We start from the raw sequence: 15,485 nt of genomic DNA on the forward strand, positions 1-15,485 counted from the left end.
ATGTGATAGGTCAGAAAGAGACTGCTTATGGAGAAAAAGATCTTACTGAGGAAATTAAAAGTCTAAATCATATAAAGCAGAAATATCCATTTATTTACAAACAACAAATATCCATGAGAAGTAGGATTAATCACTGCTTTGGCAGATGCTTTAAATTATTAATTACATACCAGTCTCTTCATTAAAGTGGTTTCTTCACTGCTAGACTAAATAATAAAATTATTATTCTAATAGAATTCTGTATTTCAAAAGGCTGCTGCACCCCACAATGAGTTTGTAAAATTTGTAAAGTTACCTATAAATTAAAAACATGTAAAAATTACAGGGTTTTAAATAAAGTATCTAGTCAACTTTTGGTTATGACTGTAACCCAGCTCTAACTAACTCAAGCAAAAAAGGGACTTTATTGGCTGAGATAAATTGTGGAAAGGACAGGGATTGTGCTGGTCTCGTGGACACCTGGATGTACGAACTCAAATGTGGTCAGATGAGTTGCTTCTTCCCTTTTTTTTTTTTTTTGTGAGGAAGATCGGCCCTGAGCTAACATCTGCCAATCGTCCCCTTTTTGCTGAGGAAGATTGGCCCTGGGCTAACATCTCTGCCCATCTTCCTCCACTTTATATGGGACGCCCCCACAGCATGGCCTGACAAGTGGTGCGTGGGTGCGTCCCGGGATCCGAACTGGCGAATCCCGGGCTGCTGCAGCGGAGCGCGCACACTTAACCGCTTGCGCCACCAGGCCAGCCCCACTTCTTCCCTTCTTTCATCTCTCTCCTCTCTTTTCTATCTTTTGTGTCTCCTTCTCTCCTTCTGCTTTCTCTTTGAGGCCAAGACTATATTTTGAGATCAAAGAAGACAGAGTTCTTATTTCATGATTCAAGTTGGAAAAATCTAGAAAAGGGTTGGGCCTTGTTCACTTGCCCATCTCTGGGCCAGAGGGATAGGGCATTCTGACTCAGCCCAGGTTTTATGCCTCTTTTCGGTGGGAGGGGAGGTAATGTGCAGTTTGTTATCAGAAGTGAGGGGAAGTGTGTTGGGGAAATAGCAGCAATAACTAAGGGAAAGGGAACTTGATCATTTAAGGTATCCCATGGTGAAACCCCTTATCTTTTGTGTTGCTTAAAGCCAGAGCTCTATTTTCCATCTGTGGCTTTCTAATTTTTTCTTAAGGTTTTTAGAAACATTAAAAAAAAACAACTGGGGGTGGCCCCATGGGCTAGTGGTTAAGTTTGGCGTGCTCTGCTTTGGTGGCCTGGGTTTGTGGGTTTGGATCCTAGGCGTAGACCTACACCACTCATCGGTGGCCATACTGTGGTGGCGACCCACAGACAAAATAGAGGAAGATTGGCACAGATGTTAACTCGGTGAATCTTCCTCAGCAAAAAGGGGAAGATTGGCAACAGATGTTAGCTCAGGATGACTCTTCCTCACAAAAAACCGCAAAAACAAAAAAAAACTGTTATTTAATATATTCTTCTTTCTATTTATACTCCATCTTCAAATGAATTATTTGTTGTATGTTATCTTAGTAGGGAATAGGAAACTTATACTTGGCCAGTTGGACAAATTCTCTTTCAGAATTTGAACTGCAAAGTCAGTCATGGAAGAATGTGTGGCAGCATTTGAAGAACCAGACAGTTGCTGTGGCATATCCTTGCTTGTGATTCTGGTCAATTATTCTAGCCTGGTTCTATTCTCTAGTCCCCTGTTGATTCAGTGAGTTTCTTATATCCTCCCAGGAAAGTCCTTTTTTGCTAATAATGGCCAGAGTTGATTTCCAATGCTCACAAGCAAGAACTTTGCTTTCAGTGAGTTGATGTAAAAACAGCCATTCTCAAGAAACTTGTTCTAGGGATCTTTGACAATAGAGAAATCACAAATACAACTTCTCTTGCTTGCCTTATCTTTTGCTTTCCCTTGATAATGGGGGTGACCTCAAATGAAGCCAAGAGGTTACACTAGAATCTTCATGCCTAATATGGTATTACTAGCCACATATAGCTATTTAAATCTAATTTAAAATTGATTAAAATTTTAAAAAGTTAAAAATTCATTCCCTCAGTTGCACTAGCCACATTTCAGACGTGCAATAGTACATGTAGCTAGTGGCTATCATATTGGACAGTGCAAATAATAGAACATTTCCATCATTAAATAAAGCTCGATCAGACAGTGCTGTTAGACTGTAAATTCCTTAAGGATAGAGATTCTGTCTTTGCTATTCTCTGGTATATCTGCAACACTTAGGTCTGGGCTCAGCATTTGTAGGCATTCAGTAAATATTTGTTGAATGTTGAAATGACACACATCAGCTGCCTGCCATAGAAAACGTAGGCAATAATCACCATACTTAGCTCCCCTGTACTTTGAAGAGGACTTGGAACAGCTCCATCTCACTATTATTCCAAATGTTTCCATTTAAACTTTTCCACAGCTGCATTCTCTGTTGTACCTTGGCCCTCCAGTTCACGTACTATTTCTGCTTCCGTTATTTCCATAATTACTTTTAAAATATAAAGTAATTGATCTCATACTTTTCTCGTTCCTCAACTTATTCTTCACCTTTTGATTCCTCCTCACCACCAACCCATTAAAGCTCTTCTTTTACAATTTTTCCTATGGCCTCTGAAATCTCTATTTCATTACCAATGAAGTTTTTGCAGTCTCCGCATTTTCTTTTTAAACACCCTCTCACCGAAACCTGACTTTGTACTGATGGCATATTACCAAGCAACCCTTGTAAGTGGAAATTATTTCTCCTTCCCTCTCCTAAAACTAGGGACCAAGAAAGGAAATCAGTATTTGTGAACCCCATTCTTGCTTGCAGACCGTTGTTTGACTATCTTTGGTTAAAATGTTTTTTCCTTTGATGTTCATTGCATTCATCTTATCCCTATCTTTTTCTCTGCCAGTTACTGACCTACAAGATATTCCCCAACAGTTATTGAGGACCTTGACTTCTGGCTCAACTTTTTTCTAATTTCTATCCTTTGCTATCGTTCTTAGTGACTACATTCATATTGTTGACCCATCCAACACCTTAGCCACAGACATCCATGGATATGCAGCGCCCACTGTATTCGTTATACTACGCCATTCTATATGAGGGACTTGAGCATCCGTGGATTTTGGAATCCACGGGGTTCCTAGAACCAATATCCGACTGATACCGAGAGATGACTGTAGTTTATTTTATCTTCACTCTGGCATTCTTTATCTTTATTCCACTTTAGCAGCCCCTTCACTTAGCCATCAGTTGTGGATTCTGACCCGGCAGTGCTTCAACAAAGTGAACTGAAGAAAATTTTGTACATCATCTGTTATAGTCTACCATAATGGCGTCTTATTCCTTTCATGTTTTAATGATAGTCAAATACTCTTTACCATTGGTTTCTTTGATTTCAGTTTTTGTAGGTATGGCATTATTGTTTCTTTTCATATCTACATGTTTAGAAAGCATTCAGGCCACAAATGCATTCTTACCTGGGTCTTGTTCCTTATTAATTTACCAGGTGTATCCAAAATCTCAACCAGAGCTAAGATATACTTGGGGCTTAACTTTTCTAACTCTCAACCTGGTCTAGGACCCACAGTGTTTTCTCCTCTATTTTCATCTTCATGTTTTTGTACAAAGAAACCTTTATTAATTCAGTAACCTAAAAGCACCAAGTTCATAACACTTATAAATACTTAAGGGAGAAATGCACAGAAAATTTGATAGAGCAATAATATAGTTAGAATTATGAAATAAGAGTATGACTGCACAAAGGAGCAAAGGAAGAGCAAGACTGGCGTTCTTCCTTTAGAGCCCTTGTTTCTGGCATTTGTATGTAAATATCTCAGGAAGCACTGTGTCTTATGGTTTCCTCCATGTCATATTGTACAATCATCTTACACATTTCACTGTCTAATCTAGGATTTGGGTTGGTTCATTCAGTCCATCAACAAATATTTATGGAATTCTTATTAGTGTTTAAAGCACAGCCCTAGGCCCTTGAGAGTGTTGTCTTCCCAATAAGCAGTTCTAATTGGGTCTATAAGAGATGCTAATGAGGCCAAACTATAAATAATAAGTGCTAAGTGAATTATATTTGCGATAAGTGTCTGAAGGATTTTAAAAAGGGAGAGGTTGAGGGCCTGTCTTGTCAAACCTAATTAGTGTAAAGTCTTTCTCATAATGTTAGTCGTTTGGTCGCCAGAGGTGCTCTGCATTTTAAGGCAGAGAATGTATCATTCCTTTTGAAGAGGACACAAGTTGTGTAAGTGTTCATTTATCTCAGGGATGAAAACTCATAATATGTTTTATAGAATACAGTGTGGTGTCCTGTACTAGATAATTTTCTTTTAAATTCTGAATTTCAGATCAGTAAAATTGCAGCATAATGAAGTAGAAGAGGGGGACGCTTGAGTGTTACAAGACCTGATTTGGCTGCTTGGTAGCTATTTCATTTGGGCCTACCTTAGCTAAGCCTCAATCTCTTTATTTGTAAAATTGGAATAATAATAAAGATGACTTTGCTTACTTTCATAGAATTATTGTGAGAAATTACTACAATTAAAATTGGCCAACTTAATTAAATGCTTGTTGTACTAAAGACATCGTGGTAGGCATTAAGGATACATTTAGGAGCTCCATAACCTAGTAGAGTGAAAGTGAAGTAGTAGTGCCTCTGGAAGCGTTTTGTAGATCGTGAAATGCTATGTGGCTGTAAGATAGCTTCTCCTAAACTGGACCTCTTGCTGATGTCTTAGCGACACACACTGCACTATTCCACCCAAGACCATTCGTTCAGGCCGTTCCCTATGTTTATCAAAATCCTACCCATCAGATTTTCATCTCCGTGTAGTATTCTCTCATGTTCCTAGACAGACTTGATTTCTCATCTTCTCTATACACATAGTTTGTAGATTTTTCCGTGACAAAAGCAGAAATTTGTTACATTTTAGTTATATGTGAACACAACTTAGCTGCCTGAAGTCTCTACCACTTTGCATAGCACAATGCCAGGTGTTAATACAGGCACTCAGTAAAATGATTGTCTAATTCAGTGAAATATATGAACTATGGATTCTTAATAATGTCTTTTGTTGGGTTGTAATTTTTAGGTTAAAACTTCAGCAACAAATTGTGGATATTGAAAACGCAGAGAAGGAAAAAAATGAAAATTCTGACCTGAAACAGGTATGATTTTAGCAAACATTTTGCTTTTATTTTTTTTATTTTTATTTTTTTTTTATTTATTTATTTTGCCCCCCAAAGCCCCAGCAGATAGTTGTATGTCATAGCTGCACATCCTTCTAGTTGCTGTATGTGGGACGCGGCCTCAGCACGGCCAGAGAAGCGGTGCGTCGGTGCGCACCCGGGATCCGAACCCGGGCCGCCAGCAGCGGAGCACGCGCACTTAACCGCTAAGCCACGGGGCCGGCCCTGCTTTTATTTTTTTAAGTGCTTCTTTAAATCTGTGTTTTGAATCTTTCTTGGAATTTTACATATCAGTATTCTGAAAATATAATCACTACAATTGATAATGTATTGATGAGGTTGGTATGTAAAAAGAAAATGTTTAAACCTCTTTAAGCTCTAGTTTAGTAAGCTTCTTTTGCTAACTGCTGTTTTTAAGATATTTATATGCTGTGGCCCATGATGAATTTTTTTAAATCATAGTTTAAAGGATAATATTTTGATATTCTGAATTTAAAAAATTGACTAGAAAGACCATCTAGGTTTTAAGTTACTTGTGTGATTGACTTGTAACTTTACATTTCTTATTCCATGAGCTATTTCTTATATCCCTGTAAAACCTATGAGTTTTATCTATGGAAGGAAATTTGCATTTTAATTAAAGTTATTTGGGTTTAGGAAAAATTTATATGGGCAAAACATAGAAGAGTGTTCTTTCCTGAATTCTATTTTCTTTTTTGTGTAAAATGGTTTTTTTTCCCCCTTTACACGATGAAGAAGTGAAGATTCCATTGTTAGGATTTATGCTTGCTTGCTAGCTGGCAGTGCTTTGCACGTGCAGTTGTGACTTCAAAGTCTCTGCGAGGAGTGCATAATGTTTGATACTCTGAAAGAAGTTATGTGGTATCGTTGGCATTGGGCTTTCTGTCATCCTATAGATATGGAGAAGTATTAAGCTCCTTGAAGGCTGCTTGTTCAGTCAGCTGTAATACAGATTTAGTATTTACAACTCCAGTTAAAAATGAAGACTGAGTAGTTCTTCATGGAGAAATTTGTTCTAAAATAGAAATCTGAAACATACAGTTTTACTTTATTCTGCTGACAATTGCTATTTGGACATATACAGTCCTGTCTTATTTGGCTTTTGCTTCCATCAGAAAGTAATGGAATTATTTCCCATTTATTTAATATATTGCATAAAGAATCTGGTTTCTTTTGACTCTTGAGTCTCATAATGAGTTCTTTTGATCCTGAATCTCTTGACTCTCTGCTTCCAAAATTCTCAGAGAATGGCTAAGAGAGGTAGAAGAAAGAGAAAGAAAAATGAGGACTTGCTTATTAATTGGTGAAATGGCTTATGGGGAAAATGGGGATAACCGTGTCCCTAAGGAAGATTATTTGGATATAACTTAAAAGCAGTGTGAATCTTCCTAACCTGTCAATCTGTAACTAGATAATTAGCTATTTTTCATGAGAAAAAGTACTCCCAGATAAAAGTAAATTGGGAGGGAGAAAAAAATCTGAGTGACATTTCATGGTTTGATAAATGGCTCTAGTGGCCAAGGAATCCCTGCCATTCATTAGGTTTCTCAGAGCATCTTTCTTCTGCCCAACACTGGATGTATAGAATGCTTAGAAACCATTTAAAGACAATGTGAGGGTGATCTTTCCTGTGTTTATGATTTCTGACTGTTCAGAAAGCAGAACTCTTGGAAGGGTTGCTTATTACAGGGTATGTGGGAATAGGAGAACGATTTCCTTAGCAGCTTTCCCAGCTGATCTGCTTTTAAAATCTTTTATTTCCTAGGAGGCTAGAGGAAGTCCAATAAGAGACTCTTTCTAATAGTTGGATTCTCTTTTCTCACCTTCATGTTCCCCTCTAATAACCCTTCTCCCCACTCCCAGTACCTCATCTGGCCTGCTTATTTTGGGAAGAAGAGAGGGGACTCAGTGGCAGACTGAGGAATATGGTTCTTGATAGTCTGGTTATGTTAAGAAATGATCCTATGCTAATGAATCCTAACGATGTCCTCAAGGGCATGAGTTGGGTGGGGCATTTGTGAGGGAGGATGCTTGGTGTGTCTGTCCTCTGCCTCTCTCATACTCTATTGCATTTGTTTAGTGGCCTTATGTTTCTCTTCTTTTTTCTCTTTTAAGCAAATCAGTAGTTTGCAGATCCAAGTGACCTCACTTGCACAGTCAGAGAATGAGTTGCTGAATTCAAACCAAGTACTGAAGGAAATGGTGGAGAGGTTAAAACAGGAATGCCGAAATTTAAGAAACCAAGCTGAAAAAGCGCAACTAGAAGTTGAAAAGTAGAGTTTGCTCTTTTTTATGTACAAACTCTTTCTTCTTTCTGTGATATTATTTATAGTTCTTTTAATGATGATTCCAGTGTTGAATGTGTTTTGGGAACTAGTTACGAATACCCTTTGACAATGTATAATGGTCTTAGGTAAGATACTTTCTAGAGAATGAGCATTATGGACTCTTGAATTGTTTTTTTTTTTTAAAAAAAAAGACATTTAGGGAAGAAGACCTTTTAAAATTCTGCCTGACCACGGCATTCTGACAACCCTCAAAGAAAATCTTCTTTGTTCATTGAGTAAATCAATACATTTCTTACTTCAAATATCTGAATTATCCTTCTGAATGCCAGAGAACAGAAAAAAATTTATTGATGTGCAAAACTTCCTAAAATTTGAACTATAATCTCTTGGATTTTCCCTTTGAAAAGCTCATTTATTTGTTTATATTTTTTGTTGTTGAAATTCGTTAGTAGTCAACAGTATAGTAAACTGGAAGGAAATTGATTTTGGTGAAAATTTTGGAATTTTCTCTGTCAGATTTTTAGATATGGTAAAAACTATTGTTTTGTACTTTCTTTGTCTTTATAACACGTTTTTATTCGAATCTACAAAGCATTCTTTTCAGACTTTTTTCTTCTGAAGGCTACCTTGCGATATAAAACTTTTTTCCCTTCAGTTTTTCTGTTATTTCATATTTTAAGATTTGTCCATTGTTTCATATATGCAGTTGAATTTCAAGAAAAGGAAGTAAGCAAGATATTTGTCCATAATGTGATATTCCACAGCGTCCACATTATTGTGTTTATATTTTGCAAAAAATAGAAATTTGTATCTTGGAGTCCTTGTGTTTGATTGAAATGTGTTTGAGAATTCTCATGACAGTATAGCCAGCAAATTTAAGTAGTTCATAATTGGTTTCTGAATGTTATTTATAGGATTATATAGCAGAAAATAAATGAACTAGGGGTCAGTAGAATGTGATTTTTGTCCCAGCTTAGACACTTAACTGTATGACCTTAGGCATGTAATCTGACTTCTCAGGGTTTGTAAATCTCATTTGTACTCCCTATAGTAATGATACTAAAAATCATATAAAGTATGCAAAAGAGCTTTAAAGATATAAGTTGTTATGATATTTATATTACCTTAAAATATCATTTATATGAATTTTACTCTAACCAGAAAACATACCTTAAGACTTGATACTTGGGTTGATTTTTAACCAGCCTTATTAGGCCCGGTTTTTATAGCTTGATAGTTATCGTGGTTCAAAGCTGGTTATCAAGTGTTTGTCCTGCTGTTAACCAGGTGTAAGTCTTTAAGCAGGTTACTTAACTGCTCTAAGCCTCAGTTTCCTCATCTAAAAAATGGAGATGACAGAAGTACCTAACTCAAGGGGTTATTGTGAAGAATAAATGACACAGTACACTTACAGTTCTAAGCACAGCGCCTGGCTCGTCAGAAGTACTCAGTAATGGTAGTATTAGCAAATATGTGGCCATGCAAGAATGCCTGCAGTGGAGTAATTAAGGATGTGGTGAAGCAGATAGTGAGTTTGATTATACTTGTGGTAATATCTATTTAATCCTAAGAGTTAACATCCATGTTTTGCAATACATTCTTCTGATAGGACATTGGAAGAGAAACAGATACAGTGGTTGGAAGAAAAGCATAAGCTTCATGAACGTATCACTGACAGAGAAGAAAAGTATAATCAAGCTAAAGAGAAACTGCAGCGGGCTGCAATTGCCCAGAAAAAGGCAAGTGGTTCTTATTAAAGTGATTTCTATAGAGTTAAACATAATTAACTATTTTAGGAGAATAAAATGTATCATTAAAACTGAGATTTTAGTGGTATGTTTAATTTGATATTTAAATATGACATTTTGCTGTCAACCTTGCAGAGATTAATTGGGAAAATGCAAACTGCTCAACAGGTTTATTTCTAAATTTTGTGTACAGAGCCAACATGTGTTTTCCCACAGACACAGTGTTTTTCATTGGTAAAGTTTCTAGACCAGCCCATACAAGTCTTATTTAACTCATTCTGCACTTAAATTACAGGGTAGTTAGGCCCGTTTCAACTCTGCTTAACTAATACTTGTAACATCATTTTTGTGGTTAAAATGCTTTTTTGTTTCCAATTCAGGAATATAGGAGCATGTATCTCCTTGCCCCAGCAGAAGGAACTAGGACTCCCCCTGGCTTCTGAAACAGCCATGATAGTTTCCACAGCCGTGATCTTTTTTATGTTTCACCTTTGGAGGTATATTTTCTCCAGAACCTAAAAACTTTGTTTTCTTGGAAATAGTCCAGGGCATCATGGAAATAATGTAATCAGATGATTCATCTAAGTCAGTGATCTACAACTTTTTTCTACTTCAACAAATCCAAGGAATGTAGCATGGCCCCATCAGTAACCATAACTCATTGTGGCAGTGATTCAGCAGTTATTTTCAACAAGATTGGCATGTGTGTGTATTGGGGCAGGGGGTAGTATTAAAAAAAGTACCACAAATGATTTGATGTGTCTCCATTTGATAAGTTCCGTTAGTGGCATTGGTTGTGGGGAGGTGAGAAGGTCTGAGATGACAGGAAGGTGCTTCTAGGCAGAGACACACCAGTATCTTAATGTTTGTATGTTTATTGGAAAGGTTAGCTGTTCATATTTGCATAAGAAAAGAGAACTGTATATCATTTACATATTCTGAATTTGGAAGCCAAGGACACAGTTCCTACTTACCTATTTATGTTATAACTGCCAAATGTGTCCTGATAGTTGGAGGGACAACATGAGAAGTCTAAAAGTCATTAGTTCTCCACTTTTTTTGGTTTTTGAATATTGCTTTTCTCTTCCTATGATGCTAAAAGTAGTATAATGTTGAGATTAGAAAACAGCATTTACTGTATGGGAATCCCAGTGTTTTATACTCAAATACAAACACTTATTTGTTTTCCCCTATGGATATTACTTCTCTTTTTTTCTGTTCATTTAAGTACTGAGCAGTGTGTGCGTATTGAAGGGATTTCAGTGAAGCATTTTATGACTTGGGATGATCTCAGAAATCCTACTTATGCTTCCTTGTACTGTTTGAGGCCTAGAAGATCTGAAGCCAGATTTTAGCTAGAAATTATAAGAGCTGATTTTATCTTTCACAGAGAAACTTTTATGTTGTGGTTTTTAGAGATAAGTATCTTAGAGATGAGATTCTAATTATTGAGGTTAGTTTGGGTTGACTTCTTTTGGAGCAAAAGTGACATCCAGTGGTGAGGGAGATTATCAACTAATCATGGGTATACCAGAAAGAGGTGAGGAGGTGATATTTTAAGAAACCACAAAATAACTTTTCATCAGTTTTGTGACCTAGGATGAATTTTTTTTTCTATTGAAATAGCTGTCAAATAATTGGTGTGCACATAGTAAATATCCATTTCACTTTTTAAAATGTGATCTCTGGATTATGATTTTAAGTCACAGGAAATTATTAAGCTCAATTCAGTGAATAATTATGACCCGAGCTGTCTTACCATGTGGAACACTTTCCTAGAGGCTTACAACTTTACATCAATTAAAGTGGAAAAACAGGCAGTATATGTGACATAGAAATACTATAAAAAGTATATAAGTATATATAATTTTAGGGCAGGGGTATCTTACCATTCAGATAGGTTTTACAGATTAGGAAATTGAAGTGGTAGGTAGCCAAGATCACTTGACTAGTAAGAATCAACACCATGACTAATATCTACATCTTTTTAGTCTTAATCTTGTGCTCTTTCTACACTGTTAACTTTTTTAATTTCCCACTTTCGTTGATTCCAAATACTTTACTGCTTTTCTCTTCATTAATGCCATAATCCACATGACTCTTATTTTCTGTGGCAGAATAATCACTATAAAATTAATTTAACTCAAACTCTTTTCCCATTCAAGTTAAAGATAATGCTTCTACGTGAACATTTTCATGGCTGTAAGATTACATAAATATAATTCATAAGAGTGCAAAAGACTTTTTAGGTTCTTTAAGTGACAAAATCATAGCTTTCTTGTGTAGTAAGACTTAACACAAGTCACAAAACATTAAGGCAGAAATCATAATCCTTTAGAGTTACTTTCCTATGAGAAGTTCTTATAACTGGGGAGTAGCAGCTTTATTTTTTTCCCTCAGGCTAGATAAGATGGCTCACTGCCATCTGAGTGTGTTTATTTACAGCTCCACCTTCTTAAGCACAAAGCTTATGTCATTTCTGGTAAGTGTTTTTAGATAGTCTTTGTGTAATGATATTTTGTTGTGTTGATTTGTTTGGAAAAGCTTGGCCAGGTATCTTGAGTTGGGATGCTCTTCTGTAATTGATGACTTCTCTGTATATTTTTCCCCACACATTTTTGGAGTGTGAGTATGAAGAGAGAGCTCTTGGTATGAACACAATGGGTTGTGCTTTTCCTTTTGAGGCACTTGAAATGACTGCTTGCTACAAACTTAGGATAAAGTATATCTCTCTGAAATAATTCTTGGTTAGATATGAATGTTTTTGAAAAAGAAATGAACCATAGTCTTGACATTGTAAAATATCTATTGGGTATTTTGTACAGCTTAGCATTATATTATAGACTGAGGGGAAAACAGAAGCCATGATTAATTCCTGCTCTTGATGACCGTATAATCTAATTGGAGAAAAAAGATAACATGCAATACCTAAAGAGTACTATTAGTCACTCCCAGGTGATCTGTATGGACACTAAAGTTTGAGAACTACTGTGCCAGAGAGAAGAAAGCCTGAAGGTAGGGAGACCAGTTAGGTCTCCCTACATTACATAAATAATTATATAAAGAAAGCTTGCAGCCTGGTGAACTATTGGTTTGCTAGGAGGGTGGCACAGAGAGTGGCATTCCATGAAGTAGTAGGTACACAAACCTGATTGAAGTGGACAGAATTTGTCTGAGGAGTTTTGTTGTAAAGAACAGAGAACTGAGTAGCGAAGGAGAGTTGTGGGATCAAAAGCTTCTTTTAAGAAGGGGGAAATTATAGGATGATTCAATAGCAAGGGGAAAATTGATGATATGGGAGAAAGGGTGGGCAACGGCAGGAATGATATCCTTTAGCATTAGATTCAATTCAGAGGTGGAATGGATGGGAACACAGTGTATCTATTATAACTGGAAAAAAAGACAAAGTTTATGATTATAAATTTCTGGTAAATTGATAGGTGTAGTGGAAATGTGTGGAAATTGTCTGCTGATTGCTATTTTCTCAGTACAAAAAAGAATCCAGGTCATGAGCTCAGGCTGTGAAGAGTGGAGGTGTTAGAGATTTGAGGAGAGATGAGTTATAAAGGAATGTAAGAATTTGGGAGAGTGATTGGATTAGGGAAATTAGTAGGATTGCCAGGTAGCATTAGGGCCCATTTGAAGTTAGTGGTGGTTAATTTGAGGTGAGACCACCTATGTTGAATTGCATAGGTCCAGGTGTGCAGTCACTAGAGAGTTGTATTTAACCAAGGTCAGAGTTTTTCCAGGTGAGTTTGAAGAAGGAAACTTGGGTCAAGATAATGAGGGTGTCTGCAAAGAAATGATTATAGTGATGGAGTCTAAGGCATTTATTGGGTCTTTTAGTCAACCAACCAACCAAAGCTTTTACTGCATTCTAACTCAGTTCCTGGCAAATAGTAAGTGCTCAGTAAATGGTTGGTTGTTTTTACAGTGATGAGGATGAGAACAACATTGTGCTGAACCCTATCTTCAGGAAGCTTATCTCTAGATTTGCTCTTAAGAGGCAAACTTCAGAGTCTGTCCTATACGCTGAATGCCATATTAATCTTCTCAAAACAATGCTTTTTACCCATCAATCCTCTGCTGGAGAACCTTCAGGCAAATCTACATCCCTATAGAATTACAGATTCTTCCTAATTCATTTTCTTATCTTTTCTAGAAAGCTTTCTCTCATGATTTTGTACTTTATAGACTGGAATTCCCTTCAGAAGTTCCTATATTTTGTATTATGTACGGTTAATGTAGGGCTCAATTAACTGTGTGCTCTCTCTCTTTCTCTCTGTGTGTATATGTGTGTGTGTGTGTTTGTGTGTGTGTGTGTGTGTGTATACACACACATATATATATGTGCTCCATTAAGATTTGTTGATGAGAGTAAAAAATTTTGTTTTACTACAATTTAAATGAACAAGACATATGGAGAAATATAACTACATTTTCAGATTGCAGGTTTATATAATTATACAATAACAAAGTATTAAGCATTTCCATCTTTAAAATGTCTGCTATTAGTTGAACTAAAATACCTAAAAGGATCATATGCTTTTGATAATGACAGACTAGGAAATATGTGGATCACCTCTCCACATGAGAACTAGAAGAGTTGGACAAAATATTTTAAAAAATATCCCCATGAAGGACAGTGAAGAATTAGGAGGCCAAGATCCTGGAGAGGTAGGAAACCTAGAGGGGTGAGCATGGCATTTGGGGTTGCTTTTCCTTAGACGAAACTGCCGATTCTAGAAGAGACAGCTGAGAGGCTGAGAAGTGAAGCAAAGCTTTTGACGACCTCACAGGGTTTAGGGAATAAAAGTTTAGAGTTCAGAATCTGCCAGAGAGAGGTTCTCAGGTCTAAGTCCACTAGTGCTTTGGGTTGGGATCCTGAGGGAATATGTACCCTTGGACTAAGAGTGAAGTGAAAATAGCCTGGCCCTTGCAAGTATTGAAGGACAGCTTCAGATAATCTCAGTCCTTATAATTAGATTAAATTTACCCATATTGTTAGTGTTCTTAGCTGCCTGCAAGAAACACATGTAATTCTACTTTAAGAGAAAATAAGATTGTAGGCTTCAAGTTACTTCCCAATTTCTTATATGTAATGTCCAGCTCTAAATTAAAAATAAACAGGGATACCACCACTTACCTATTAGAATGGCTAAAATCCAAAACACTGACAGTACCAAATACTGGCAAGGATATGGAACAATAGGAACTCTCATTCATTGCTGGTGAGATTGCAAAATGGTACAGCCATTTTGCAAGACAACTTGACAGTTTCTTACAAAGATAAACGTAGTCTTACCATCCAGCAGTCACGCTTTTAGGTGTGTGTTTAAATGAGTTGAAAACTTACGTTCACGCACACAAAAAACTGCACACAAACGTTAATAGCAACTATTTATTATTGCCAAAACTTGGAAGCAAGCAAGATGTCCTTCAATAGGTGAATGGATTAAAAAACTATGCTATATCCATACAATGTGATATTATTCAACAATAAAAAGAAATGAGCTATCGAGGCTGGCTTGGTGGCTTAGTAGTTAAGTTCGTGCACTCCGCTTTGACGGCCCGGTGTTGGCAGTTTTGGATCCTGGGGGCAGACCTACGCACTGCTTATCAAGCCGTGTGGCAGGTGTCCCACATATAAAGTAGAGGAAGATGGGTATGGATATTAGCCCAGGGCCAATCTTCCTCAGCAAAAAGAGGAGGATTGGCAACAGATGTTAGCTCAGGGCTTATATTCCTCACCAAACAAAAAAAAAGGAAATGAGCTGTCAAGCTATGCAGAGACATGGAGGAACTTTAAATGCGTATTGCTAAATGAAAGAAGCCAGTCTGAAAAGAGTACATACTGTGTGATTTCAACTACAGTCATATGTTGCTTAACAATGGGGATACCGTTCTGAGAAGTGCGTCATTAGGTGATTTCATTGTTGTGCAAACATCATAGAGTGTACTGAAGGGGAACAAAATTTGCCACCCCAAAATATGGCTCTTGAACATGAGGATTATTTTAGACTGATTATTTTTAAAAAGAAAAGACTCAGAAAGTTTTTCTTGTTACTTTCGCCTTACCTGCCTAAAAGAATTCAGATTAAAAAAAACCTGTCTCAGGAAGTGAGCTGTCACCTTAGTGTAACGTGAACTAAGTGGTAGACAGGGAGGAACCTAGAAAAGCCTGTTTGTTGGGCTCCCCCTTGTGTTTTTCTGTGTGGCCAAACA

The 15,485-nt window shown here is 36.9% G+C and overlaps 1 protein-coding gene across 7 annotated transcripts in view; it reads left to right on the forward strand.

Moving 5' to 3' along the window:
* Nucleotides 1–15,485, forward strand: part of CEP83 (centrosomal protein 83) — a 125,856-nt gene that overhangs the window by 99,787 nt on the left and 10,584 nt on the right. For all 7 annotated transcript variants that reach the window (XM_087449107.1, XM_087449108.1, XM_087449104.1 and 4 more), the window contains 3 exons: nucleotides 5,107–5,182; nucleotides 7,340–7,497; nucleotides 9,122–9,251. In XM_087449107.1, coding sequence (XP_087305233.1) covers nucleotides 5,107–5,182; nucleotides 7,340–7,497; nucleotides 9,122–9,251 — 364 coding nt within the window. The remainder of the gene's footprint in view (nucleotides 1–5,106; nucleotides 5,183–7,339; nucleotides 7,498–9,121; nucleotides 9,252–15,485) is intronic.

The sequence above is a fragment of the Ceratotherium simum genome, chromosome 25, assembly GCF_057802395.1.
Source record: "Ceratotherium simum simum isolate JZ-2026a chromosome 25, ASM5780239v1, whole genome shotgun sequence".
NCBI lineage: Eukaryota > Metazoa > Chordata > Mammalia > Perissodactyla > Rhinocerotidae > Ceratotherium > Ceratotherium simum.